Raw genomic sequence first — 26,076 nt, forward strand, 5'->3', positions numbered from 1 at the left:
CCACACATTTTTTTTGGCCATGCTGTGCAGCCTGTGAGATCTTAGTTCCCTGACCAGGGATTGAACCCAGTGACCTGGCAGGGAAAGCGCCAAGTCCTAACCACTGGACAGCCAGGGAACTTCATTGTTCCTTATTTTAAAATCCTTCATTGGCTCCTGAGTGGATACAGACTGACATCCAAATGTATTTCCATTGCATTCTGGCTTCTACAATCTGGTCCCAACCTGCCCCTTGAACTTCGTCTCCATTTCCTCCCTGAACTGCATCCTGTGGCTATAAGGGTCTCTTGGTGTTCTCCAAACACAACATCTACCCTGGGTCTTAGTACATTTGGATTCCTCAGCTAAGAAGACTTTTACCTCCTTGCTCCAACTCTCAAATCCAACTTGTCTTTCAATGCTTATTCCAAAACCCCCTTTCCCTGTGGATGGAGTTTACTCCTTTGTGCACGGAACATAGGAGATATCCAATACTTTTCTTTTTTTTTTTAATACTTTTCTTTTTTAATGAATGGATCAACCCTATTCATTCATCTCCAGTCGGGATTAATACTGCTCCCTCTGTATTCTTACAACACTAGGAATGAAACCAGTTAGCCCAGCCCCCCTTTGCCCTGTATGGCAGTTACACTTCCTTACCACCTCTCCCCTCCCCGTAGAGGCCCTGACTGCTTTTATTCACCCCCCACCTGTTTTCACATTGGCTGTTAGGAAACAGCCTTACATAGAAGCCCTCAGAGAAGCTGGGAGTGATGGGTTCATTTCCCCTACATGGCTGCTCCCACAGCCAGTCAACGACCCACTTCCTAAGGGCAACAGACTACGGACAATGCAACAACCAAGGTTCGCCACATGTACTTACAAATCCTGGGAGGTTTGACTCCTGTCTGGGGTGACTCTTCGCTGCTGGGCTTGAGGTTGCTGAGAAATGATTAAAGATGATTTATTGTCAGAAGGGGATACCTTGTGATGAAAGTCAAGGGGATGAGAAACAGTGCTGCAGTAATGAACAGATTTTTCGGCAATGTTTATGATCTCATTGCAAACTGCTTCCTGTGAGGTGGCCCCGAGATATCCAGAAACCCCCATAAAACAGTCAACATGGGGACAAAAAAAAAAAGAAAGAGAGGAAGAGATGTAACATTCCAGACGAAGCACATAAGTCCAGGGAAACAACAGAGTTGAAGATCCAGTTTAAAAAAAATAGATATTCCAGTAGTGGAGTGCAGGAGGGATCCAGGCGAAAGCATGGAAAAAACAGGTAAGATACAGAAGAATTTGGGATTTAGTATGAATATTAAATTTTAAAAGGCAGCAGCATAAAGGCCTGTAATTAGTGAGTAACCGTTACAAACGGAATAATTTCAGGATAGAGATGCAAGTATGTATCCCCAATCATGCACTAAAATATTAATCCCACATGTAGGCAGAGTAGAAATAGTCTCTAAATTCCTCTGCCTTTTTTGGGGAGGGGAGGGGGTAGCCTAGCATCTCTCTCTCTACTACAATAGCCATAAAATTCTTAAAAATAATGGCTCTGTGAGTCAACCAGTCTACTCCAGTCTAGATTCTAGAAATCAGTCAGAATTCTCTTTAGAAAAGCTACAGTCGTATTCAATAGGCATCTTACCACATAGCTCTTTTCAGATTCTGTGAGATCAGGTCCTGCTCTCAATGAATGATGAGAAGGCTGTGATCACCAAGCAAATTATAAGGGAGACATTTTAGCAGATGTCACATTGAAAAGGATTAAAAATAAAAGTGTGAGCAAATACACATACCACACCATCACACTCGATGACACCGGATACTCGTGGCCTATGGCCACCGAGTTTCCATGACAACACGGTGGGTGCAGAGGAGAAAATGCAATGTACAGAGTTAGAAGCAAGCATCCAGGCAATGAGATGGGCAGTTGGGAGCATGGCTGCAGTGAGGTGAGGATGAACAACACAGGGACCCCAGACTGGTGGGGAAGAGACACAGAAGGGCGGCCTTAAGAACAGTCATGTCCCTCTGTGAGCACGCACGCTGGTCCCCTCGCTCTTAGCTGGCAAGCATCGATGAAAGGACTGATATACCGAAAGCCCGTTCCTGTTGTTTTGTTGACAGGGAGCCTCCTCTGGCAAAACAGGCTCATAAAACTATCAGGTATGCCATTTTCTTGTACTTATAGAGAGTAATGCTTTTGAAAAACTCCCTGGTAGTATGTGGTGTATCAAACAAGGCTGTTCTCCCAGGAAAAACCTGCAAATGATACATTCCAGCTAAGTATGAGATAGATGAGTTCCGATATCTCATAGAGTAGGGCTTGCTTACAGAAACAGGACCGTGTGTCCTGACACAGCAGTAGAAATGAAACCATCACTCTTCACTCACCAGCTCAGGTACCACATGATGACATGAAAATGAGGTGCAATCAGGCCAAGCAGACCTGTCTTTAAAGTAACAATCCTGTAGTAGAGCTGGCCAGCCCTTCACTGGAAGAGTGTTGGGAATTATTTACCCCAGAGAGGATTCAACTCCAACTCTTAAGAAGTCTCCCTAATTGAACATTTGAAGAGCCATCTTTAGAGAAACCCTCCAGGTTATGTGCAATAATACTGATGAGCCACAGCAACTGCAGGGCCTTCTAGAAGAGCACTCAGATCTTTAGTGTGTGACCACTTGTTTCCCAGGAAGGCCAGAGACACTGAGGACTTTCCCTGAGCTCATCCAGCAAGTTAGCAGAAGCCCTGTCTCCTGGATTCATCTACTATCTCGTTGGACCTTCTCTTTCATCCTTGACCCATTTCCCACATTATTAATTGTCTCCACTGACATTATATTTAGTGAGTCCTACAGAAACCCTGGAGACTGGCAAGACAATGTTATCATCCCATTTTCTTTTAAATCCTAAGAAGCTGATGCTCAGAGGGGTTTAGCACATTCCCCAATGTCACACAGCCTGCAAGAGCTAACACTGCTCCACCACACCATCCCTTCCCATTCCCCCCTGCTGTAAATGCCCCATCTGCTTGCATGCCCTGCGGGGCCAACTTCCATTCCAGACATCACTTCCATACTCTAGTCCTTTGAAAAACCACTTCAAGTTCTCCAAACCCCTCCAAACCTCATTTCCTTAAACCAGCCTCCCTGGTCTCTGGCAGGATTAAAAGAAGAGATAGAACTCAATTAAAAAGAGAACTGCAAGGGTTTTTGCTCCTTAGAAGATGTCTCAGACCTGCGGGCCTTTGCCAGATGACTGGGAGCTGACCTCACTGCCCATCCAGCCTCTGGATCAAGGCTTCTGCATAACAAAATAATGACACTCCCAAGCATCTACTAAGTGGGCTTCTATGTGGCATCCCTGAGTGGGTGATCTTTACAGGCAGATTTTGACTTGACAGAAGGGAAAACTTTCTAAAAGTGAGAGCCGTCTAATAGAAGGGGCTGCCTTGAGAGGAAGCGGTTGTTGGTCCCAACAGCTGTTCAAGCTGAGGTTGCACTGACAACTGCTACAGGGGAAACTAGAGAGCTGCTGCCCAAACGCTGATGTGCGTCAGCATCACCTGGGATCCTGTTAAAATGCAGATTCTGGTCTGACACATCTGGGGTGTTCATTTCTATGTGGGGATGCCTATACTGCATGGTCCACAGACCAACTTTAGGGAGCAAGGCTCTGGAGCATCTCATTTATCTAACACTGAGGTTCCTTAGCTACAGTGAGCTAAGACTGGTTAATCTGGATGATACCTCATGAAAATAAAAGTTCTCAAAAAAAAAATTTTTTTTTCCAAACTCCAGCTGGTGGCCTACCAACCTCAGGTCAAGTGTAGTACAAACAGAGGATGCAGACAGTCTACTGACATGACCTCCAGTTTACTGAAGCACTGTAGCATCAGTTTTAATCCCAAAGGAATGACTGGGATCAACCACACAGCAAGTATTTCATACTTTAATTTAAAAGAAGTTTGGTGAATCAGATATATTATGAAGAACGTGATAGCTTACTATCCCTTTGTTTTGTAAAGTATCTTTTAAATTTTTTTAAAGTTTCTTTCAAAGCACATAGAGGTCCGTTTCCTAATCTGACTTTCATACTCACCCTTGGACTTGGGGAGGGCAGAAGAGGAAAGTTTAAGGCTCAGGGAAGTCTGAAGATTTTCACAAGGTGCCAGAGCCATGGGGTACTGAAACTCTAGAGTCTAATCGCCATACACCACCTCCTTCTTAGCTGGTGATGGGAGAGCTGGGGTAAGAATGATAGCAACACCCAGCTTCTCCCTCTTCTGTAACTTTTCTTGAATACTTTGTGTAAAAGGTGCAGTGTGCAGTAATGATATCATGCAGTCATTAACTCAAGGATCCAATAGTACTGAAAAGGGATCCTGACCCAGCTAATATGTTCCTCAGACTCAGGTCACAGCCAAACTAGAGGATAATCATCACTGCAGCCTTCACATCTGGATACATTTAACATCTAGTACAAACTTAACTCCCCCCTCAGAGGTGACTGGTTCCCTACTTAATGTCTGTGGAATGAATGAAGGAAGAAGGTGAAGTAAATATTTATCCTGTTAGCTAAGATTCAGTCTCTCCCTATGTGAAATGCATTCCTTAGATTTAAACCAAATATCTCACAGGGCTGAAATGTAAACCAGTTTTTTGAGGGGGATGAGTGGGTATGGCATGTGGATCCTTGTTGGAGATGGAAATCACTGATATCCACCATAGGGACTTCCCCTTCATTTTGAAGGCTGTTGACCTTCAGGCTTTTTTTTTTCCTCTCTAGGTGTATGTTTTTTTCTCTCCCTGGTCCTGTTTTCTAACCATCTACAGCTTTATATATCTTCCTCTGAAACTATGCTACCTGGTAGCCAGGAGCCTCACATATCTATTCAACACTGAGACGGGACCAGTAGGAAATGTGTTGTAAGTATGAAATTATTTCCACTTTTTACAAAATTATTTTTTTTTACAAAGTTATTTCAAAACTTAGTATAAAGAATTTAAAATATCTCAACAATTATCCTGATTATATATTAAAATGATACTATTTTAGATATGTTGGATTAATAAGTCAAATATACTACTAAAATTAATTTCACTCACTCCATTTTACTACCAGAAAATTTTAAATTACATACATGACTCATGGTATATTCCTGCTGGCCAGTGCTGCTCTAAACCCTCCGTGGGTCTCAGTGTACACCCTTCTTTAAGCCCAAAAGCAGACAAAGTTCTAATCACGACCTCAGCCAGGGCTAGGGATAAAAGGACTATTATCTCATGCTAGGGACATTTCAGACTCTTGGAAATACATCCCAGTTTTTCACATGTTTAGAAAAAGAACCACCAACCCCTCCACCCCAGTGCACCCTGCATAGCCTCATCAACAGTAAGCAGGTGATAGCTACTGATCCAGAAACTGCTTTTCTTCCATTTTTGTGCAGACACACACAAGTTGGCCCTCTTGGCCTGGAGCTTGTGTCTCATTCTTCCAAGACAGCAACCTTGTGTGTATCCCTGCTCTGTGGCCCTGCTGCCTTCCCACCTCCAGTTCACAGCGATCAGTCCCTCAGAAATCGGACGCTGGTCTCTGGGGGCTGTTAATCCCTCTGGATCCACAAAAAAACACCTGGTTCTCCTATGAGTTACTAAGCGTTCTCTTCCAGCTCTGGGTGTTTGCCAAAGCCTTGAAGCCCAAAATAAAATGTCCACAGGCTGGAGGCCAGCAGGAAGTCCTGGAGCTGCGGGCAGGACAGAGAAGCCCCACCCCCACGTGGCCCAGAGCCCTTCTAGGGCTGTCACGAGTCTCAGAGATGGTGAGCCGCTCCAAACCTTCTCCTTTCCTGAGACCCTAACTTTCTGGTGACCAACACTGGCCTCCCAGGGGATGCTGGACTGGAAGGGAGGGTTCCAGGACAGACTGTCACACTAGTTCATTGTCGCTTGAGGAAAATGCTTAACTTCTTTGGATTTCAAGTTCTCAGTAAAATAAGAGGCTTGGACATGATTTACATAAATATCCTCTTTGGCTCTGACATTCTCTTGTAGTCATTAGTGTGTGTGCATCCCATGAACTGAGAACAAAGACTGGGCCGGGCTGACCTGGTTTAGAAGGAACAGCACTTCCTCACTGCTCACTGGAGACGGGGTGGAGGGTGGCTCTGACTGCAGCCTCCAGGGTGTCCGGAGGGTTCTCTTCTGGCTTTGTGGGAGGTGAGGGGCTGCCCTGATGGCAGAGAAAGAACTACAGCTCCTGGAGGACCACAGGCAGACTCTGCCAGAGGAGGCAGGAGACCTGAATGATTCAGGCTCCTGGCTCTAGGAAACCTCTGCAGGTCTGCAGAATAGTCTGGCTCCACTGAGCCCTTCTCTTGGGTGTACTAAGAAAAAGAACCCAGCTTACAAACAAAACAAATGATAACCAATCAGTTCAACTGCTTACCACCTACACTCAATCTCCTTGCAGATCAGTCCACAGACAAGCTTTGATGTAATCTGAACCTGATGATAGCACTAAACTTACACGCTTAACCTTCTCATATAGTCTGCGGTGGGGTCTGTTTCTTTCCTAAAACAATGAGACAACTGATGCCAAACGTGTATCCAAGTATGGAGAAACCAAAACTTTCCAAGAGAATGCCTTTGTACTCAAGGTGAGAGAATAAGAAGAAGCACTAATTTACAGGGTGTAAATTCTAAATTTTCTAAAGTCTGGATTTGTGTGAATAATCCAGAAAATCCTTAAGGAAATCAACCCTGAATATTCATTGGAAGGACTGATGCTGAAGCTGAAGCTCCAATACTTTGGTCACCTGATGTGAAGAGCCAACTCACTGGAAAAGACCCTGATGCTGGAAAAGACTGAAGGCAAGAGGAGAAGGGGGCAACAGAGGATGAGATGGCTGGATGGCATCCCTGACTCAATGGATAAAGTTAGAGCAAACTCCAGGAGATAGTAAAGGACAGGGAAGCCTGGCATGCTGCAGTCCATGGGGTCTCAGAGTCAGACACGACTGAGCAACCGAACAATGGCAACAATCCAGTAAAAGGATTCTTCCACCTTCTACTTTCTTCTCTCCTCCAACGCCATCTTCCTCTCTTAGGTGAAATGGAGTAAGAGGATAAACTACTTTTCTTTTCCCTGTTACCTCGATATCACACAACAATATTTAATGAGTCCCAATTACATGCTCTGTGCTAGGTGCATTCATCTCCAGAAAACCTCATTTAATCCTCATAACAACTCAATATTAAGTGGTCAATATTTACCTCATCTTATAAAACTAAGACCCAGTATGTCTGAATTGGGAAGTGAAGAGCCAGAATTTGGACCCTGGTCTCTCTGACTCCAGGTCCCACACCTCCCATCATGCTTGATCTGCCGGAGGGAGATATCCGAATAGCTGGATGGAAGTGCTGATCAAGAGGCCACCTCAGTTCACACGTGCTCTGCAGCTGGCATGAGCTGGGTTTCTACTGAAATCCTCCATTTCTCTCCTAACACCTCTTTTAGGGGTGGATCCTGAAACTTCAGGTCTTAGTTCCCTGGGCCTTGACTATTAAGCATATACATACCTGCTGGTGATTTTTCTAAGAACTGCAACCAGCATCTCTCCCCACCCTGTACATTGTTGAACACTCTGTGTATATTTAGAGATTTCCCTTCTCAGGGAGTCAAAGGAAAATGTTTCCCCTTATTAGGTGGGTGTTTTAACATTTAAATTTCCTTTTCATTCTTGTAAGTTGTATCACATGCTTTCCCTTTTATTTCTGATTTCTATGCTCAAGGCAGGCCTACAGCTTTTTTCTTATCTTAGTTCTGGGAACTCACCTAGTTTCCATGTGGTAAGGGCTGTTCCCTCTGAGCTCACCAAAGCACATTTTTTTCTGTCCTGTTTCCCTTCCCACTCTCCTTTCTCCAAGGCTGTAGTATTGTTCTTATGCTTCTCAGATGCTTTGAGGACACAGAGCTTTCCTGAATACTTTTATTTAAAAATTATTCCCCCAGATTATACTGTTATAATTATGCAAAATTGTGTGTGTGCCACCCTCTTTCCCAAACCCCTGGCCTAGACTCAGCTAACCTCAGATTCTCAAAAGTTTTGTGATCCAGAAAACATTACAAGTCACTGGAGTGACTTTAAAGATTCTTTTAAAGTAAAAAATTCTATGAGGATCTCTTACACCAGTTATAGAAGCTCCTAACAACCAAATCTGGAGGCTAGTCAGCGAACAGTGCTTCTCTCTTGGGGAAAGCTCAGAAAATATTGATGAATGCTGGAGAATCCCAAGACCATCTTCCCCTTCACTTTCTTGACCAATTGTCCTGAATCTTCCTAGCTAAAATTATGCTCAACAAAACCCAGGAACTTGGTTGATAATTCAGAACTCTTGGGCATTTTGTGTATTTTTGTCCAATTAGTTGTCCCTCAAAAAACAAAGGGAAACACTTATTTTTTCACTATGAAGGTCCACAGGTCTATTATAAACCCCCCTCCTTAAAATTTTGTATTTTTTCTTCTCTTTCCTTATAACTGAAATTCACACAGGATTTTTAGTTAATCAGAGACTATCAAAACTAACAAGAAGTCAGCTTTGTCTGGATCTTTTGTCTATGGATGGTGAAGCCAGAGAAGGGAAGTGACTCACCCAGAGACACACAGCAGGCTCATGGCAAGGCAGGAGATAGAGCCCAGGAACCCTAACTTTGAATGCAGCACTCTTCCCACCGATCCTGTCTTCCTCTAATCGCCCCTTGCCCCTCATTCACCCCCTTCTGCTGTTCAGAGAACTCCTAGCTAAAAACATGCACAACCGACCCAAGGTCACATCACCTTGGGAGTCTACAAAAGAGTGAAAAGTCAAACCCTTTCACAAGGAAGTGCTCACACGTCTGCAGAGTTGGGGGTTGTGGGATGGGCTGGACAGGTGACTCAGGAGAAAGAAAGCAGCAGAACAGGGACTAGCACCAAGTAGGGAATGTGGATGACCAGTTAGCAAGGGTCACAGGACCTGTGGAGGATGACCAGACTCTGTGAGGAGGTGCTGACCAGTATCTACATGTGCACCAACCAGCCCTCCGAGCTTTGCTCACAGCCCCTTCTCCCCACCTGCGGACACAGAAGCCCCACTGAAACCAGAACTCACCTGCCCTTTCACATTCCTACCCCTGGGGCTTAGCTAGGCTATTTGCTTGCTTAGAATGCTGCCCCGCTGCTGTTCACCTATCATAAAACTCCCAGTTCCTGAAGCTCCAAATCAGAAGTCACTTTTCTCTTGAAATCTGTCCACCTCACCCCACACCTCCCACCCCTTGCTTATTCTCATCTTGAACTCCCCAAGGAAACTGTTTGTGACCCTCCTTCCTGGTCTACCTTATAATTATTTTTGTGAACATGTCTTATCCCCCAGTAGAGATCTACGCTCCTTTAGTTGGGGTCACTCATAATGTATCTTTGCTTTCACTCAACAAATACTTGTTGAGCACCTTCCTCGTATCAGGTGTCCTGGTCCCTCGCGCCCTGCCGGTGACAGACAAAGGGACAAATACAATAGAGTTGATAAGTGCCCCTTAGATCAGGTGCTGGGGGCTGTGAAAGCACAAAGTCCAGCATTTAATCTAGTCTTGCAGGGGGAGGGGAAAGTTGGCAGGAAAGGCTTCCTGGAAGGAGTGGAGAAGTAAAGGATGGGTGGAAACTTTCCAGACGCACAAGCAGGGGAGACTTGGGAGGGTGAGGCTGGTTTAGCTGTCAAAACGGCCAGTTCCATGAGGCCTTCTAAGCCCAGAAAGGAGGAGAGACTTTCCTGAGAGCAGGGGGGCCCCTGACAATGCTCCACCCCTCTCTGCCTCCTGCAGCACTTTGCACAGTGCCTGGAACATCCTAGACACTCAAATAGAAGAGGAAAGGTCAAAACACGTCCGAGTGTCTTTTCTTGCTCTCTGGTTAGATTCCCTCCACTTATAGATCAGAATATCTATCTAGGTCCCCAATACTGATAACAGAGTTGAATTATTGGTTCGGCTCCTTGCCCCCAGCAAGGACAAGAGCGGGCTGACAATTTTCTTGGTAATACAAGCAGGTCTGGAATGCATTTGTTCAAGTAAGTGCCACAGCCTGAGGTCACTGGGTCACCAGAGAATACCTGTCATTCAAGCCCTTCCCATCTTGTGCTCTGTCAGCCCAAGAGGGCCTCAAGAAAGGCAGAAAGCTTCCTTGGAAGGACCTCATTTCCCAAGCTGTCTTCCCAGTCCTAGGAGGGGAAGGTGAAGGGATTGGTGACGGAGTGTGTGGGCAGCAGCTGTTTTCACATAACCCCCCGGCTCTCAACATGGAGTAAGGCCAGGGTCCAGCGTTTTGTTGGGAGAGCAGGAGGCAGGGGATGCGAAGGGGTGCACCTGGGGCCTGGAGGCCCACCAGGAAAGAAAAACCAGTTTTCAACAAGCTTGGCAGCACGCCGCCTCCTCTCCCAGTGAGGAAGTGGGAAGTGTGTACCCCCAGCCTCTTCCGAGCACCGTGTACGCATCCTGTGTACACTGGGTCCTGGCACTGGGCCGCAATGACTCACCGCCAACCACGAGGAGGTCTCCAGGCCCCAAGGTCTGACTTAGAACCTTTCCAGAATTGTTCCTTTCCCGTCAGTCGCTTCACCACCTCTCCCCCAGCCAATTATTTCTTTCCCTGACTGGACACACCCTTCTCTCCTCACAGAACATGCCTTCCGGGAACACCTGCCCAGGCAAAGCCTTCCCCAGGTATGGCTATTTCCTCAGCACTGCCCTCAGAGCTGGAGCAACATGCCACTTCAGGGAGCCTTCCCGCCTGCCAGGCACCACACCTACCTTCTTTAATCCTTACACTGTCCTGTGACTGAGAGACAAATTGCACTCCTACTTTGGACAGGAGAAAGCCAGTGGGGAGCTAGAGACTGACTACTGACCATTATCACATGCTGTCCTTCCCCGCAGCAATGACGCCCCACTCCCCAGCATCAGGCTGGGGCCGCAGGTCTGGCCAAACCTGCGCTTCAGGCCGTAGGCTCCTGCGGCCTCCAGGCACACCTCTGCAGCTGTGCGCGCCAGTCTCCCTGAAGCACAGGCTCCTCAAAGGCAGAATGGGAAACCCTGTCTCCTGCCCAGAGGTGTCTACAGGCCTCAAATGAGTATCTGTTGAGTAAATGACACTTTAAAGGGAAACTGAGATGAAACATCATCATCTACCATGGGCATTGTGCACAATAGATAATAAATGGCTTGGAGACATCTTCAAGAATTCCATCTGGTTCAAAAGACATTCTAGAAAGTTCTCAGCTCCAGAAGCTCCAAGGTGGAGAGCTTCCACTTACAGAGTACTGATGTGTTCCATTCCCAGCCCCTATGCTTAGCACTTGACATGCATCAATTCATGAAATCCTCTCAACCAGACTGTGAGGGAGTTGTCATCTCCATTTTACAGATGAGGAAACTGAGGCTGAGAAGGGGAAAGTAACTCAATTCCAAATCACTAGAGAGTAGAGGGGAGCAGGCATTCAGACTCAGCTACTTTGAAGAAGCTGCCCAAAGGCTCTGAATTCTGGGGTATTAAACAGCATAGCCAGTATTAGAACCATGATCTAATTGCCACATTCACCTCCCCACCACCTGCCCCCAATTTTTAAGCCCTCAAAACATCCTAGGGCCACCTCGGTCCAAACCCCAAAATCTTTGTAGTTGTCCCAGACAGAAAATGGGACAGTTGCCTAAAAACCTGGCCTATCCTTCAAGGACCCCAGCAGTGGGTCGATCCCCCCAAAACCAAGACGTATGTGCCCATCAGTGAGCAGCTCAGCTCCCACACAAACACAAGACAGGACGGAGACCCGACGGGGCTAAGCGCTGGCAGGCAGAGCGCCACGGGTTATGGAAACAAAGCGCAACGCACACAAAACCAAACCACACGGAGCCAAACTGAAGCCTGGTGTTCTCAGCTGTGTTAGAGCAAACCCGGGGTCCTCTCCCAGGTGCAGCTGGGCTAGGAGGAAGGCCTGCCTTCTTGTGGGTTTTCGCACCAGGCCAGGAGGTACCCAACAGTGTGGCTTACTTTGGAATCACTTCGAGAGGCCAGAATACAGACTGTCCCTGGCCTCCAGCTGTTCCAGCCCTGACAACCTAATGGATGACCCCTCCATCCCCTCCTGGGTCATATTTTTGTCTCCAAACAAGCAAACGGGTCTTGCAGGCATCCACTCGGCTGTGGGTGAGGCCGTCCCGCTGCCCGAGATGCCCGGGCACACACGGTCATGCTGCAGGCCTACCTGGCTCGCACCCGTCCGAGCGGCCTTCCTCTCGGCCGGCTCACCACCTCTCTGCAGCTCTGAGCGCTCAGCCTCCCTTCCCGAGAAAGGGCCCCCCAGGGGCTGCTGGCGGGGCCGGCTCTCCTCTGGGGTGTGGAGGTCTGTGAGTCTCTGTTCGGTGCTCAGGCACCTGACCACGTCTGACGGCCTCAAGCAGCTCTTCTTAGAGATGGCGGGTCCACCTGGGCATCTCTCACCCGCCTCCCTCTCTGCTTTCCTCTCACGCGCTCCATTTCCATCTCGCCATGGCTGCCGCTTACCCTGGCTGCTAAAGGCGTCGCTAAGCTCCGAGATGACCCTGTCAGATCGCCCAAGCCATGGCTGGGAGAAGCTATCCTGGAGGACCCCCGGAGGTGGCACATAGGTACCACTGTCTCCGTTGACGTGGAGGGAGGCCTGGGCCCCGGGAGCTGGGGAGTGGGCTTTGTGCGGAGGCGGCAGGGCCAGCGGGGAGACCGCTGAATGTGGGGTGGGCCGGTCCGACCAGCCCGAGTGGGGAAGGCTAAGGGGCAGCGAGGAGCTGGGCCTTGCAAACAAGGCCAGGGGGTCACTGCTGTAGATAGAAGCCTCGGGCAGAGGAGGCAAGGGTGGGGTCAGGGCCAGAGGACGCCTGCTCGGGACCCCTACAGTCAATGAGATCCACTCAGAAGTGACAGCGTGCATCTCCGGGGACAGGGCTCGGCGGGGGTGGGGCAGAGATGAGGGGGCTGGCATGAGCAGCTTGCTGTGACCAGAAAACTTCAAAAGAGAAGGAGAGAGAAGAAAACAAAAGAAGTAAAAGGCACAAGTGTCAGCACAGAGAATAAAGGAGGAAAACAATCACATGGGATGTCCAGAGAGGAACAAAATGGAGAGGATGAACAGGGCACGCTGGTGTCCAGAAAGGAAATCATCTGGTCGGGCTGGGAGAGAACCTGGGATGTGGATGCGGGTGCATGTGTGTGGATGCATGGGTGTGTGCAGGCGGGGGAGGATGGAGAAGCAGGTGGCATGGAGACGGGAGAAAGGGTCCCATTAGGACAGGAACAGATGCTGCTGGCTGGTCCGCAGAATCAGACTTAAAGGGACACACTGGGAGCTCCCTACCCCCACTCCATCCAACTGCCTCTGCAATGAAGCCCTGACCCAGAGCCATGAGGAGAGAAAGGTGGCCTGGCTGAACCACTATGTTGTACACTGAGACGAATATAACAGTGTACGTCAACTATACTTCAGTAAAGAGTTTAAAAAGGTCCTTGCTCCTGGCCCTTCTTGGGCATTTACTCTCTCTAGCGGGTTCAGTGAAGAGCCTTACAGAGAGGTGTAGGAGCAGTGTAGCCATCTTGTTTCATAGTTGCACTTGGCTACAGTCAAGCATAAAATCTAGCGGGGTTCCTCATGCTGTGACGAAACAGAATGCCTTATGCCCAGCTCCCACTCTCTCCCTGCGAGATCACAGGATCTAGATCTCGCCGTGCAAAGAATCCTTGGGTCAGCCTATCTCATGCTTTCAGCCAAGAACCATCTCCTGGGGTCAACAATGGCAAGTGAGAGAGGAGGAACTCATTAGAGGCTGAGAGAAAAGAGGCCCCCTCCAAGTGTCATCCTGGGCCCCCAGGTCCTGCTCTTGTTCCCCTGACCATCCTCCCTGTAACTTACCACTTATGGTCAGTCTTTCACAGAAGTCACCCCACTGTGCCTCTCCTGAACCCAAGGTTTGGTTTTTTCCTTGGCTTTGGGACAGTAAGGATGGGTTTGGAATAATTTATATTTTAAAATAAGTTTGTTCATAATTAATGTTTAGGAAGCAAAGACCATATTATGCTTATAAATATACTTCCTTTCAGCCCATAGACAGAGATGCTGTAAGTTCTTTTTGCAACCCAGTTCTTGACTGCAAAGAATATTCTGAATCTGGTCTATATGTCTGAGGATGAGGACGTGAAATTCTTGCAGTCTTTGTATTCTGCAGGCCAATCTTGACCAGTAAGATGATTAAGAGAACCATACTGGCCATGGTATGTATGGGACAGCGGTGGTACCCAGACAATCAGCTTCACTCAGCATGGGATGCTGCCAGAACAGAGTTTTGGACCAACTGAAAAAGACACTTATATCTCTCCCTAATCATCTTGTCCCCAGAGCAATCACCTTAAGTGCTTCCTTTTCCCTGAGATAATATTTCTCCCAGCAAATTCTTGAAAAATGCCATTTGTACACATGAAAACAAACCCTGGGATGTATACTCTCTGCACTGCTGCAGACCCACCCCAGAGGGGCTGTGTGCCATTAGCACTTAGATTTGTTGGGCTGAGTGTGAAAACCAGTGGCGAGAAGCTTAGGTACCTGAGGGCTTGCAGTGGCGCTACGACTTGGGGAGGAGGAGAAAGGCAGGTCGGTGTAGTCTGCGGGGTTTTTCACCAGTGGCCGTTTGATCACATCCACATAGGTGATGGGGAAGATGCCTTGCCGGGACGTGCCTGGGATCCTCCCTTCGTACCAGTTCTCGTCCACCTGTCGAAGCAGTGTGATCCTCTCGCCCTGCAAGACACAGCGAGGCAGTGGTCCTTGCCCTGGCACACCTCAGCACGTCTGAGATCCCTGCCTGTAGTCTGTGCTCTCCTGCATTACTTGTCACGTTCTTCTATCAGAAAAACCTTCTGTGCTCATCCTGGATGAAATTAATCATCACTGAGATGGAGATGCTAACAGAAGTTAAAGCTGCTGGGAGTCTGTTAAGCTTGGTCTTTACGTATCTCGCTAAAGGTCAGACTCATTCCCCCAAGCTAACAGGAAACTGTAATTGTCTTTTTTTTTTTTTTCTGCACCACAAAGCTTGTAGAATCGTTCCCTGAATGGAGACTGAACCTGGACCCTTGGCAGTGACAGCATAGTCCTAACCACTGGACCACCAGGAAATTCCCCAAATCTAGTGGTTTTGACTCGCTTAATGCAAAACAGACAGATATCCAATCTTCTTCTCTAAGGTAAAGGTTTTGGGGGTTCTTTTTCTAACATTTTATTTTTTCCTATTATCATTATAGGAAAATTAAAACATAAATGTAAGGCAGAAAATAATCACTACCTATAATATTATCACTTGAGGGTCACCACTGGTAATATTTTGGTACAGATAATTCCATGTGAATTAGACTTGCATATATTTTTTCTTATAAAAACAATATGCACTGTATTCCCCTTTGTAATTTGCTTTTTTGGTACTGAATAACATACAGTATACATCCTTCTTTATCAAGAAATATAATTCTATGTTTCTCCTGGCGGTGCACAGCTTAATGGCCCACTGCAGGTGTTCTATTGTACATACATATAATGGCTTAATTATTGGTCTCCTGATGTAGGGCAACTAGGTTGCTCCCACTGTTTCTCTTTTCTATAAGGTGGTTCATCTTTTTTCAAGGCATAGTCTCACTTCCCTCAATCCTCAGTAAAATTCTTAACTTCAGTACCTTCAGCCAGCCAGAGAATTTTGACATATAGAGAGTTTCCGAATTCCTGGAAAGAACAGTATCTCTGCCTGGCTTAACTGTATTCAAAATAAGTACAAGCACCTTGAAGGCAATGATAACATTGTCATCTCCTGCTCACCAAGGGCCAACTAGATGCCATATGTCACACTGGGGGCTTCCCTGAGGCTGCTTCATTTAATCTGCTCATGGCGGCTCAGGGAAAGGGCCATTTATCTTCACTTTACATAGGAGGAAATCACAGCTCTGAAAAATTATTTAACTCCCCAAAAGCTGCACGCCTGATAACCTATGACTCTTGTCTTCAAAGTTTTTCAGACTTCTGGTGTCTGAGGACATTCCCTTCTCCACATTAACGTTGTATAACCTAGTTGCCAACACAGCACTTCTCACATTACTAGGTGCTCAATAAACACTGAATACAGTTTATAAAAGAGGTGGATCTATGATTTCAGAAATACCACCTTTCATCAGTAAACTCAACTGCAGAAATCCCTCAATTGCCCTCAATGCAATTCTTCATGGGGCACAGAATTGGGTGTGCAACCGCCCCGCCAGACTGGCCAGCACCCCAATACCCCATCCCCATGACGACAGCGCCCACCAAGGTGGGGGTCCCCTGGTGTGGTATGAGAGGGCGGCTTACCTTTCTGAAGGACATCTCTACTTGGGTATCACCGTTAAAGTTAAACTTGGCGATGGCTTCGCCATATTCCAGAACTTGTACTGGTGCCAGTTTTTTGGGCTGAGCCTTCTCAGCAGGAGGAAGAAGCTGAGAAAGGCGGGAGGGAAAAAAGAGGCAAAGGAAATGGAAAAGAGCAGAAAGCAAGGAAATGACAGGAAAGGAGAAAACAAAACACAAGTTAGATAAATGGTGCTCTGCGCATGTCTGGGCTTTTCCTGAGAAAGAGACAGAGCCAGCGTACCTCGATGTAGGTGCGGGGGAAGATCCCCACCCGGCCGTGATGCTCTCCTTCGTACCAATTCTGATCAATTTGCTTATAAATGTAAACGATGTCTCCCTTCTGCAGAGGAAGCTCCCTGTGGACAGAGGGTCATGGCATTTTAGGAGATGTTCCAATGAGTGTAAGACTGAGATGCTCAGTGTTTTAGCAAAAGGAGACTTTGAGTGAGGTCAAAAGCAACAAGTTACATCAGTATTTGTGACATCCTGATATCCTTTTATCATTCTATCCATTTAGCCATCCACCCACCCATTCATTTCATTATCCATCCATCCATCCACCAGTCTCATTATCCATCAATCCATCCATACATACACTCATCTAGCATCATGCAGTAGAAAGGCTCTGAAATTAGGCAGATCTGGATCCAAAACCCAGTTATATCATTTACTAGCTCTGGTACCTTGGGCAAGATACTTAATCCCTCTGAGATGTTGAGTTGGCCAGAAACATCTTACGTGTGTGAAAGTTGCTCAGTCGTGTCCGACTCTTTGCAATTTCTTTAGGCCAGAATACTGAAGTGGGTAGCCTTTCCCTTCTCTGGGGATCTTACCAGCCCAGGGATTGAACCCAGGTCTCCTGCATTGCAGGTGGATTCCTTACCAGTTGAGCCACCAGGGAAGCCCAGAAACATTTTATGGAAAAGCCCAAATGACTGTATTGGGTTTCTGGCCAACCCAATACTTTCTTTATCTGAAAATAGGAGCTAACTCAGAGTCTGTGGAGAAATCATCAACAAACTACAAATAGAAGACCTAGCCTGGTGCCTGTGATATAGTTAACAGTCAGTAAATGTTAGTTCACTTCCTTTTCAACACAGAAAAGGGATCTTGGAAAGAAAAGTGAATTTTCCCTCTTCATGCCCATTTTCAACTTTTCCATATACATCCGTTTGTTTGCCTCAATAGTATGTTAATCTCTAGCCAGGAATCCATTTTAAAAAGTGAGACAGATAGATAATAGATACATTTTAAGCAAAACAAAAACTGCAACTTGAAATTTTCTTGAGTTAGAAAAAATGACCTGATCTTTTCCATGTGCATCAAACAAACAACAAGGAAAGACAGGCCTCTGACTGCAGGGTGGAGGGGGTGTGCCTGCTTTGTGGTGCGCCAGGTGGTCCCACAGTACATAAAGGGGTGCTGGCTAGACAACGGGGGCACGTCCAGAAAACCTCACAGTCAGCCCTGTGCTGGATCAAAGGATAAGGCTACCTGTGTGGGTCTCACACCAGCAGGCAGGATTCTAAACCTAAAGAGCCCTGTGAAGGGAATCCAGGGTGTTTGTCTCTAGAAAAAAGAATGTCTTTGGTCGATTTTTTGCCATAGCCCTTCTCAGGGGAGTTCTGAATTTCCCCCCTCCGTTTACCCTCAACTACGGAAACACAGATAAGCAGAATCCTCAGAATACCCACCCCTGCTGGACATCTACAGATTCTAAACTCTGCTACCCTAAGGGATCGCAGGTATGGAGGTGGGTGGGAGCTGTGATTCCCCCCACCCCACTCCCCAACACCACCACCCCAGGTAAGCAAGGAGGGGGACACTCATGAGAGGCTGAGAGGTCATGTATCGTGGGGGGCTGGGGATGCCTCCTTCCTGCTCTATGGACCACACCCCATCCCCAAGGAACCAGTGGCAAGGTCTGATAGTAACAAGATTTGTGAAATGATAATGTGATACACTTTAGATCTTTTCTGGAGACTCATCATGCCCTTCAGCACCCTGGCACCCTGAAGAAGTCCTGTGGGACAGAAACCTGTTTAACTTGGTTGAATCAAGTGCTTCCACAGAACACTTTTTTGAGTAACATTTATGGGGGAAAACAGAACCCAGTGACTGGAGGTGTTTAACATATTCAAGTCTATGGATCTCTCATTTTCTCTTTAAAAAGTGCTATTATTAAGTGTTTGGGGGAGGCAACATGGTGCAATGAAAGCACAGGGTCAGGAGGAAGGCACCCTGTCCCCAGAAGAAACAAGGTGGGTAAATGGCACTTACTTTAGTGTCTGAGCTTTAAAGTCAAACTTGGCTCTGGCAGGTCTCATCTGAACACAAGAAACAATGACAAGTTAAAACTGCAATTCATGTACAATGAAAAGAACACATGTTTACAAGCTTCCAGAAAGCAAAGCAGAAAAATCCACCCTAACCAGTTTACTCTGGTATTGAAATATGGGCAGAATTCCACTTGTCTGACCTTAGCAGAGCACTAGATGAATATTCAGTCAGCTATGCCATGCGTGAGGATCTCCCTACGGAGGGCCAGATTTGGGGAAGAGATGGTCAGAAAAGTCCTAAAGCTGAAATGCTGATTCTCAAAGCTGATACTGCTATTAAAAAAAAAAAAAAAAAAAACCAGTTGGAAGTCCTGAGACATTCCTTATCTACTGTCTTCCTCTTTGGGGAGCACATTGTTTGTGTGACTTAAATTATGCCCTGCAAGTAGATGAACCCCGACTGACTTCTCCTATCACCCCCAACATATATTTCTCAACGTCTGTGAAATCATCCAAAAAGCCAGATATAGCAAGCCCTAAGCTCATGCTCTTCCTCCAAGGCTCCCATTCTTGCTGGGGAGCCCTCTCCTCCTAGTCTCCCAAGCCTGGAAGTCATCCGCAGCCCCATCTCCACTTTCTCATCGAGTCTGTCATTAAGTCACACCAACTCTCCCTCCGTCCCCTCCACAACCCGTCTCAGGTTCGACCTCTGGTACCCACAAGCACAAAGCTTCCTTTGACTTCAGTTCTCTTCACTCTAATCTGGTGTCACTCAGAAGCACAAATAACATTCCTCAAATGCTTCCATTACATCACTGCCTCACTCTGAAGTTGGCTGAGTCTCTCAACTGTCATTCAGGTCAACTCTCAATGCCTGAGGTGGGTTAAGGTCTTTGGGTAATTTCTCCCCACTCATACCTAACTGCCTTATCTCCTAGGACACTCTTCCTGACCCAATCAGGCAAGTCTATTTGCTGCATCTTGTCTAGACACCCTTCTGTGTCTGGAATTTCTTCATCACCAATTCCATCAAAGAGAGGAAAAGGTTCTTCTTTACTTACCATGTTTATTTGCACATCTTTCTTCCCCACCACTAAAAGTAGTTACATTTTTTTTTTCTTTAAAGAAAGACAGAGGGGAAAAATCAAGTGAGCAAGCTGTGCATAGCTGCCAGTATAATTCTGCCCCAGCTAGGAGCAGCTCCAACCTACTCAACTGCTATGACTTTTTGGTCTAGGGAAACAATGTGATGAAAATTAAGTTACGTACTTCCTACTTAAGTATTAGAAGGCATGGACAAAGCAGAGGGGAATATAGGTGAGAAAAAAACACTTTCAGAAGCTTCATCAAGCTCAGTTTTAGATCCTGATCCCTCAATGAAATACCCCCACATTATCAGGCTCCTTGAGCTGGGGTCTTGTAGGGACTTTCTTTAAGGCCATGAATTCTCTGCAGGAATTTTTTATTTTTCCATTTTCATGTTCTGTTTCTATCTATCTCCCATACATACTAGAAGTCAGCTAAATGCCAACCTTATAATCAATGTCAGAATTTCACTGTCTGCAACTGTGTCTGTTATGACCAGAGAGCATAATTTAACCACTGTAAGCAAATAAGAAGAGAACAATCATGGAGTTATTTACAAATGACAAGTTCACAGAGAAGGCCAAATGACCAACATTTTAAGGACACAAATGTCACAGTGACTCCAATTTTTAAAAAGTGAGGGGGGGGGCGCCGCTGGTTACCTCATGACAGCCAACTGCAGAGCTGTGTGAAATTAAAAACAAATTCATACCAAAATAGCATGATATTCATACTCTGAATGACAACTGAATTCAGGGAAATTATATCAACTATCAATTAAATTAGTAAAACCCAAGCCATGTGATGAACAGTCAGTGGTGCCTTCTGTCATTCAAAAGATTGAGACATGAATATTAACCAGGTCTCAATTAAATTAATAATTATCAAATAAAAACTGTATAGGTGTATAGTTTACTATTTAATCTGTAAATTGGCTTAGGTCAACCCAACTGGGTTGGTGAAAATTTGTCTTTAAAGGGAACCCATACGTTATCTAAGACTGAGAAACACTGATTCCATCAAACATAAGACATAAGCCATCATTGCCTATACAAAGCATCATTTCCCTCTTTATCTCCCTCCATCCCCCTGAGGCTGAATCTACCTTTTCCTCCTCTGGTTCCCAAGGCATCGTGTTACTTACTACGACAGAGGTAACTGTTCCAAGGGTGCCTCTTCCACTAGACTGCCCGCTTCCCAAGAGCACAGTCTGAGTCTTGTTTCTGTCCCCTCATAGGGTCCTGGACAGGATTAGTGGTCACCCAAACCCTACTGAATGGGACAGAGGTACATCTACACAGCCTAGTATACCGGGACACATTGGTAATGGGACGGAAGTATATCTACATGGTCTGGACACCAGGACTCACTGGTTTTTGTCTTCTGACGTCTGTCAGTCAGCATCTAGGGCCGGGATTCTCAATATGCAGTCCCTGAACTGCTCAAAAATGCAAATTCTCAGGTCACACCCAGAATCAGAAACTTGGTGGATGGGGACCAGCAACCTGTATTTTAACAAGCCTTGAGGGGATTCTGATGCTCTCAAGTTTGAGAACCTCTGCTCTAGAAGGGATGCAGCGTGGGTTAGACAGAGTTCACCTGCCTCTGACTATGGTTACTGTGCCCTGGTTGCATTTCATTTACATGTATTATCTACAGGGATTAGGCAGCCCTAGGTTGCCTCTGCATGTCCCCATCTCCTCCATCACTCACAACCAGATAGGTCCGGGAACAAGGATAACCTGTCACCAGAACCTTCAGAACAGAGTGGTATGGAGGAGCTGGAATGCTGAGGGCTGGGAGCTGTCTTTTCCTTGCATCTGAGTTACTCTTGATAACATCTGCCTTTTTTAAAATTACATTTTATTTTTCTCTATCACCTTAAAGCCACTTTCCCTTCCCCAGCTTTCCTTTTCACCTGGTTCCCCTCTTCTCTGTCACAGTCACCTTCTATTTCTTTAAAAAAAAAAAAAACAACGAAAACAAAACCCAAACCATTTGAAGAATAACCAGTGGTGCCTCTGTCGCTCGAAAGACAGCAACATGAATATTAATCAGCTGTTACACTGAACAATTATAAAACTGCATATACTTTGGTGTCACTCACCCATTCCTCCACCCCCACCCCCCAAGTCCCAGACACACACACTTCCCCAAAAGGAGCTAATCTTAGGCAGGGCTACTTAAGGGTCACGTGGCAAAACAAACTCTGACACAAAATGCAGCATTTGGCCAGCATGAGAATTTCAACATGCTGACCTTCGCGCAGGAGGCCAAGGTCCAGATAAAATCACTTTAGAGGCTTGTGCCTCTTTGTTCCCTGTATAATATTAAGTTTCGTAATCTCAGCTGAGAAATGTCCAAATTAAAGGAATGGAGGAAATGGCTCTCAGAGAGCTCTTACCCTCCACGGCTTGCCCTAACTGCAAAACTCTCTGGCTTTCAAAATTCCTCAGTGAGGTTTCAGTTCTCTTGAACACTTCAATTATATCACTGTAGGATACCAAGCAGCAGTACTGCATGTAATACAAGTTTCACTAAACCATCTCTTCAAAGAAGCAGCTTGTAATTGTCCACACCATGGCCACTAATGCATATGAGCTAAGGTACAGGTGTCTAAGCGGAACGCACAGGCAACACAGTATCATGGTAAAATGCGGATGGAGAAGACGAGACTCATGATGGCAGCCGATGCTCTAAGGCATGCATTCCGAGTGTGCACTGGTGGATCCCAGTCCCGCAGCCAGGCATGCTTGGACATACAGAGCACAGGACATAATGGGAATCATGTCCTCCGACCAGCCAGAGAAGAGCCAAAGCAAGCCTAAGGGAAGCCAGGATGACAGACGCTGCTTGGAGAACTAAATTGGCCTACAGAGAGAGGGCAATGCTGAGGGGAGGCAAATATTGCTTTGGGTCAAGCAGCAGATCGAGGTGACCAAAACAGACCTCTGACCCAGATTTCCTTTTTGCCGTATCGTCTATATTGAGGAGGTCCCCAAAGCGCTCATTAGTGATAAATTGATGGTGCGTTGGAATGACGCCCGTGTGGCGCCGAGCTGCGATATCGGCTTCTTCTTGCTCGCGTTTAAGTCGTCTCTGGTCCGCTAAAAGTTTCTGCCATGAAATTGCATAAAATGGGCAGTGAATCATCTGGTCCAGGGCATTGGAAAACTGCCAACAAAAACAACTAAGGAAAAAGGTGCTGAGTCAATAGAGAGGAAACAGATGTTGGAGGGGCTTTATGTTCCCGTTGTAACCACCCCTGTGTGCTCTGTGTAGGGAGGAGACAGCACTGCAGAAGAAATCTAGGCAGCACTGAAGGCTGGTCCCATGTGGTTACACTGTCTGCAGACTATCCCTGGCTCAGCTGACAGCCTCCTGCCTCCAGATACAAGGCAGAGGAGGCCACATCATCCAGGAGCATTCATGAGCATGGAGCATGGCAGGAGGCCGGAAGTGCTATCCTCACTCACTTAGCCAGTGATGAGCTCCCATAGCATATTCCCACAGTGGAACCAGGGTGGGCTCTTCCTCCTGCCCACATCTGTCCTGTTAAACTGCTGTGGGCTTTTACTAAGGGGTTCTATGGCAAGCAGGTCATTTTGTGCTTCCTATTGCTGCTATTTGAATATGCTCAAGAGAGTAGAAATACCCAATTCAGAAAATATGGCACCCTTCCTCCTAGACCAGTCAAGCCTTCCTCTGAGTACAATTTTAGGAGGCTTCAGCATGTGCACCAAAACCTATTTGTGATGGACAGAAAGCATCATTTATTATCCTAATGTACTTTCTACTCAACTACTTCTTCTTTAGAGAAGTGAAGCTGAGTTTAAGGGACTGCTATAGACTATACATACAGGAGATAAACTAAGAATAAGGTACTTGAGTTTAGAAGAAATATTCTCTCCTAAATTAAGGAAACAGTCATTCATTTCTGTTTTTAAAGGCCTTTTAAAATAATTAAACAATATTACATTTAACTAAATGTCCTCACTGCCTACTGAAAGGACCCTACAGAAGAGAATTTTAATATTTTCTTACTCTAAACCAATCATACATTCCCAGAATTAATATTGCTTGCAGGAAAGCATTAATTAGAACTGATCATTTTGAGCATTCTCAGTAAAGCATTAGCCTTCTCCTAGCAGGTAGTGAAATGCCTTAAGTGACACCTAGCTCCAAAGGAGGGTGGACCCATCTTTCTATTCTTCTCCAGGGTCTACCAATGATAAAGCAGTAACTCGTCAAATAGCTATGGGATTTCCAGCGCTCAGGTTAAGTTGTGGTAAAGATTCAGTGAGAAAAGACATGAGAAAGTGCCTTGTGAAACACCATAAGGCCCCGGTTTCCAGCCGTGCCTCTGTTACAAGGTAACTTTCTATGTGGTCTGGGGCTAGCCAGTACCCTATGGCAGTCCTTTGCTGGATAAAACAAGAGAATTAGCTAGATGACCACCAATGTCCCTTCCAGGACTGACAGGTTCTTGTTTTCTGAACTGCATTATCATCAATGTTAATAATAAGCCCCTTGTGGGACTTCCCTGGCAGTCTAGTGGTTAAGACTCCATGCTCCCAATGCAGGGGGCACAAGCCATTCCTGGATGGGGAACTAAGATTCCACATGCCGCATGGCGTGGCCTAATAATAACATGAGTGAGTGCAAATGGAGCAGAGCTCCCCTCCCAGCTTGAATCTGACCTCAGTAAATCCATCATTTCCATAGTTTAAACATATAAGCCAAAAACCAGGGATAAGGACACCAGGATGTGTGAGCCAGTATATTCAGGAAACGAGCTGCTCATCCTTTGAATCACTATATCAGCAAAGTAAAACCTGCCTCCCACATGGTAGGTGAGAATTCTATCACAAAACCTCCCATGTTGGATGTTAGGGTTTATACTCCTGAAATGGAATGTCACCTCCCTTCATCATAGCAGGCCAGGTTTCAATAGGTGGAATCTCATATCTCAGTGACAGTGACAAACAGAAGTCTGTTCTATGGCCTGATGGACATGCATTGTGAGCTTTTCACATTGTTATCACAAATAATTCTGTCCATCAAATGCTTCCTTGAGTATCTTTTCACAGACAGGTGCAAATGTCTTACTGAGTACTGTCTGTATGGTACCCGGAGAAGGGCAGAACTGTGGTCTTTTTTGTCCTTTGTCTCTCCAGCTGACAGCATGACTGTTACCCTCCAGCTCTCTTCAATGTCAGCCCGACCCTAAATCCTTAATAAAAATCCCCCTAGACTCTGAAACCATCCCAATGAAACAGAACATAGGAAGAGGGCTTTGGACTTTACAGGGAAGAGGACAGAGTTGTGTACACATGACCACCTTTCCCTGTTGCCACTAGCCTCGAAACAATTCTTCCGTCTTTTCACTGCATGAAAATGGTCCTCAGAGCTTGTTTAATCAACAGGACCCGTTCCTCTGGGAATGTGAAATCTAGAAAGGACGTCTTGTAATAACACTTCATCACAACAGCAGCTTGTGATTCTGCCCATTTAGCTGATATACAGAACCACCTCTTTCTAAATCCCAAGAGAATGTGCCCCTTTCCTGGCCCCACCAGTCAGATCACTGCTGTGTATGTTTCAGCAGCTGCAAGACAAAGGCTAATGCTGAAGTTCTTGGGGTGGGGCACTGTCACCGTTCACCGGGGTAGCTCTGAGTTAAAGGCAACGTCTTCAAAATGTTTTTATAAAATGTATTTATCATGGTCATTATTTATTTTACATTTCCTCTTTCTCCTATTGCATCCTTCTCACAATATGAACTGTGCTTTGTGTCAATAGAGGGTGAATTTTCTTGGAGAATAATAAAGTGGGGTGAGGGTGCTCCCCTTTCGAGGCACTGAATGCAGTGGTGGGCAACCTCTTTCTGAACCTCCTGGGCAGTAGGACTGGCTGGACTTGGCCTTTGGAAGTTAGTGCCTTGAAAAAAATCAGTCCTACTTTTGGGCAAAGTGGACTAAAAAAGGAATGATCGAGCCTAGATCATATAAAAACTCACCTGTGAAAATCCCTATGTTTGATTCTAACTGCTAGGCCATGTCACCTCCCTAAATGTCTACTTCCTGCATATTTTTGTCTGCACAAGAGCTTAGAGAGTTCAAAAGTGGCGATTACCTCTTTATCATCATGACGCCGTCGAATAAATTCTTCTGTGGATTCCAAGTAATCAGCTGGTATAAAATGCCTTGGTGACTCTGAATCTTTCAAAACAATAAAG

The 26,076-nt window shown here is 46.1% G+C and overlaps 1 protein-coding gene across 38 annotated transcripts in view; it reads right to left on the reverse strand.

The window, feature by feature from the left end:
* The window catches only part of SORBS1 (sorbin and SH3 domain containing 1), a 232,472-nt gene that overhangs the window by 7,534 nt on the left and 198,862 nt on the right, over positions 1 to 26,076 (reverse strand). For 21 of the 38 annotated variants that reach the window (XM_043925955.1, XM_043925944.1, XM_043925954.1 and 18 more), the window contains 7 exons: positions 25,974 to 26,059; positions 22,788 to 22,955; positions 18,754 to 18,800; positions 16,715 to 16,829; positions 16,435 to 16,560; positions 14,647 to 14,841; positions 863 to 921 (listed from right to left, as the gene is read on the reverse strand). In XM_043925955.1, coding sequence (XP_043781890.1) covers positions 863 to 921; positions 14,647 to 14,841; positions 16,435 to 16,560; positions 16,715 to 16,829; positions 18,754 to 18,800; positions 22,788 to 22,955; positions 25,974 to 26,059 — 796 coding nt within the window. Of the gene's footprint in view, positions 1 to 862; positions 1,054 to 1,630; positions 1,691 to 12,282; positions 13,060 to 14,646; positions 14,842 to 16,434; positions 16,561 to 16,714; positions 16,830 to 18,753; positions 18,801 to 22,787; positions 22,956 to 25,973; positions 26,060 to 26,076 lie in introns of all 38 variants that reach the window. The other 17 variants (XM_043925926.1, XM_043925935.1, XM_043925924.1 and 14 more) reach the window with 3 other exon arrangements.

The sequence above is a fragment of the Cervus elaphus genome, chromosome 15 (genome assembly GCF_910594005.1).
Source record: "Cervus elaphus chromosome 15, mCerEla1.1, whole genome shotgun sequence".
NCBI classification, from domain to species: Eukaryota; Metazoa; Chordata; class Mammalia; order Artiodactyla; family Cervidae; genus Cervus; species Cervus elaphus.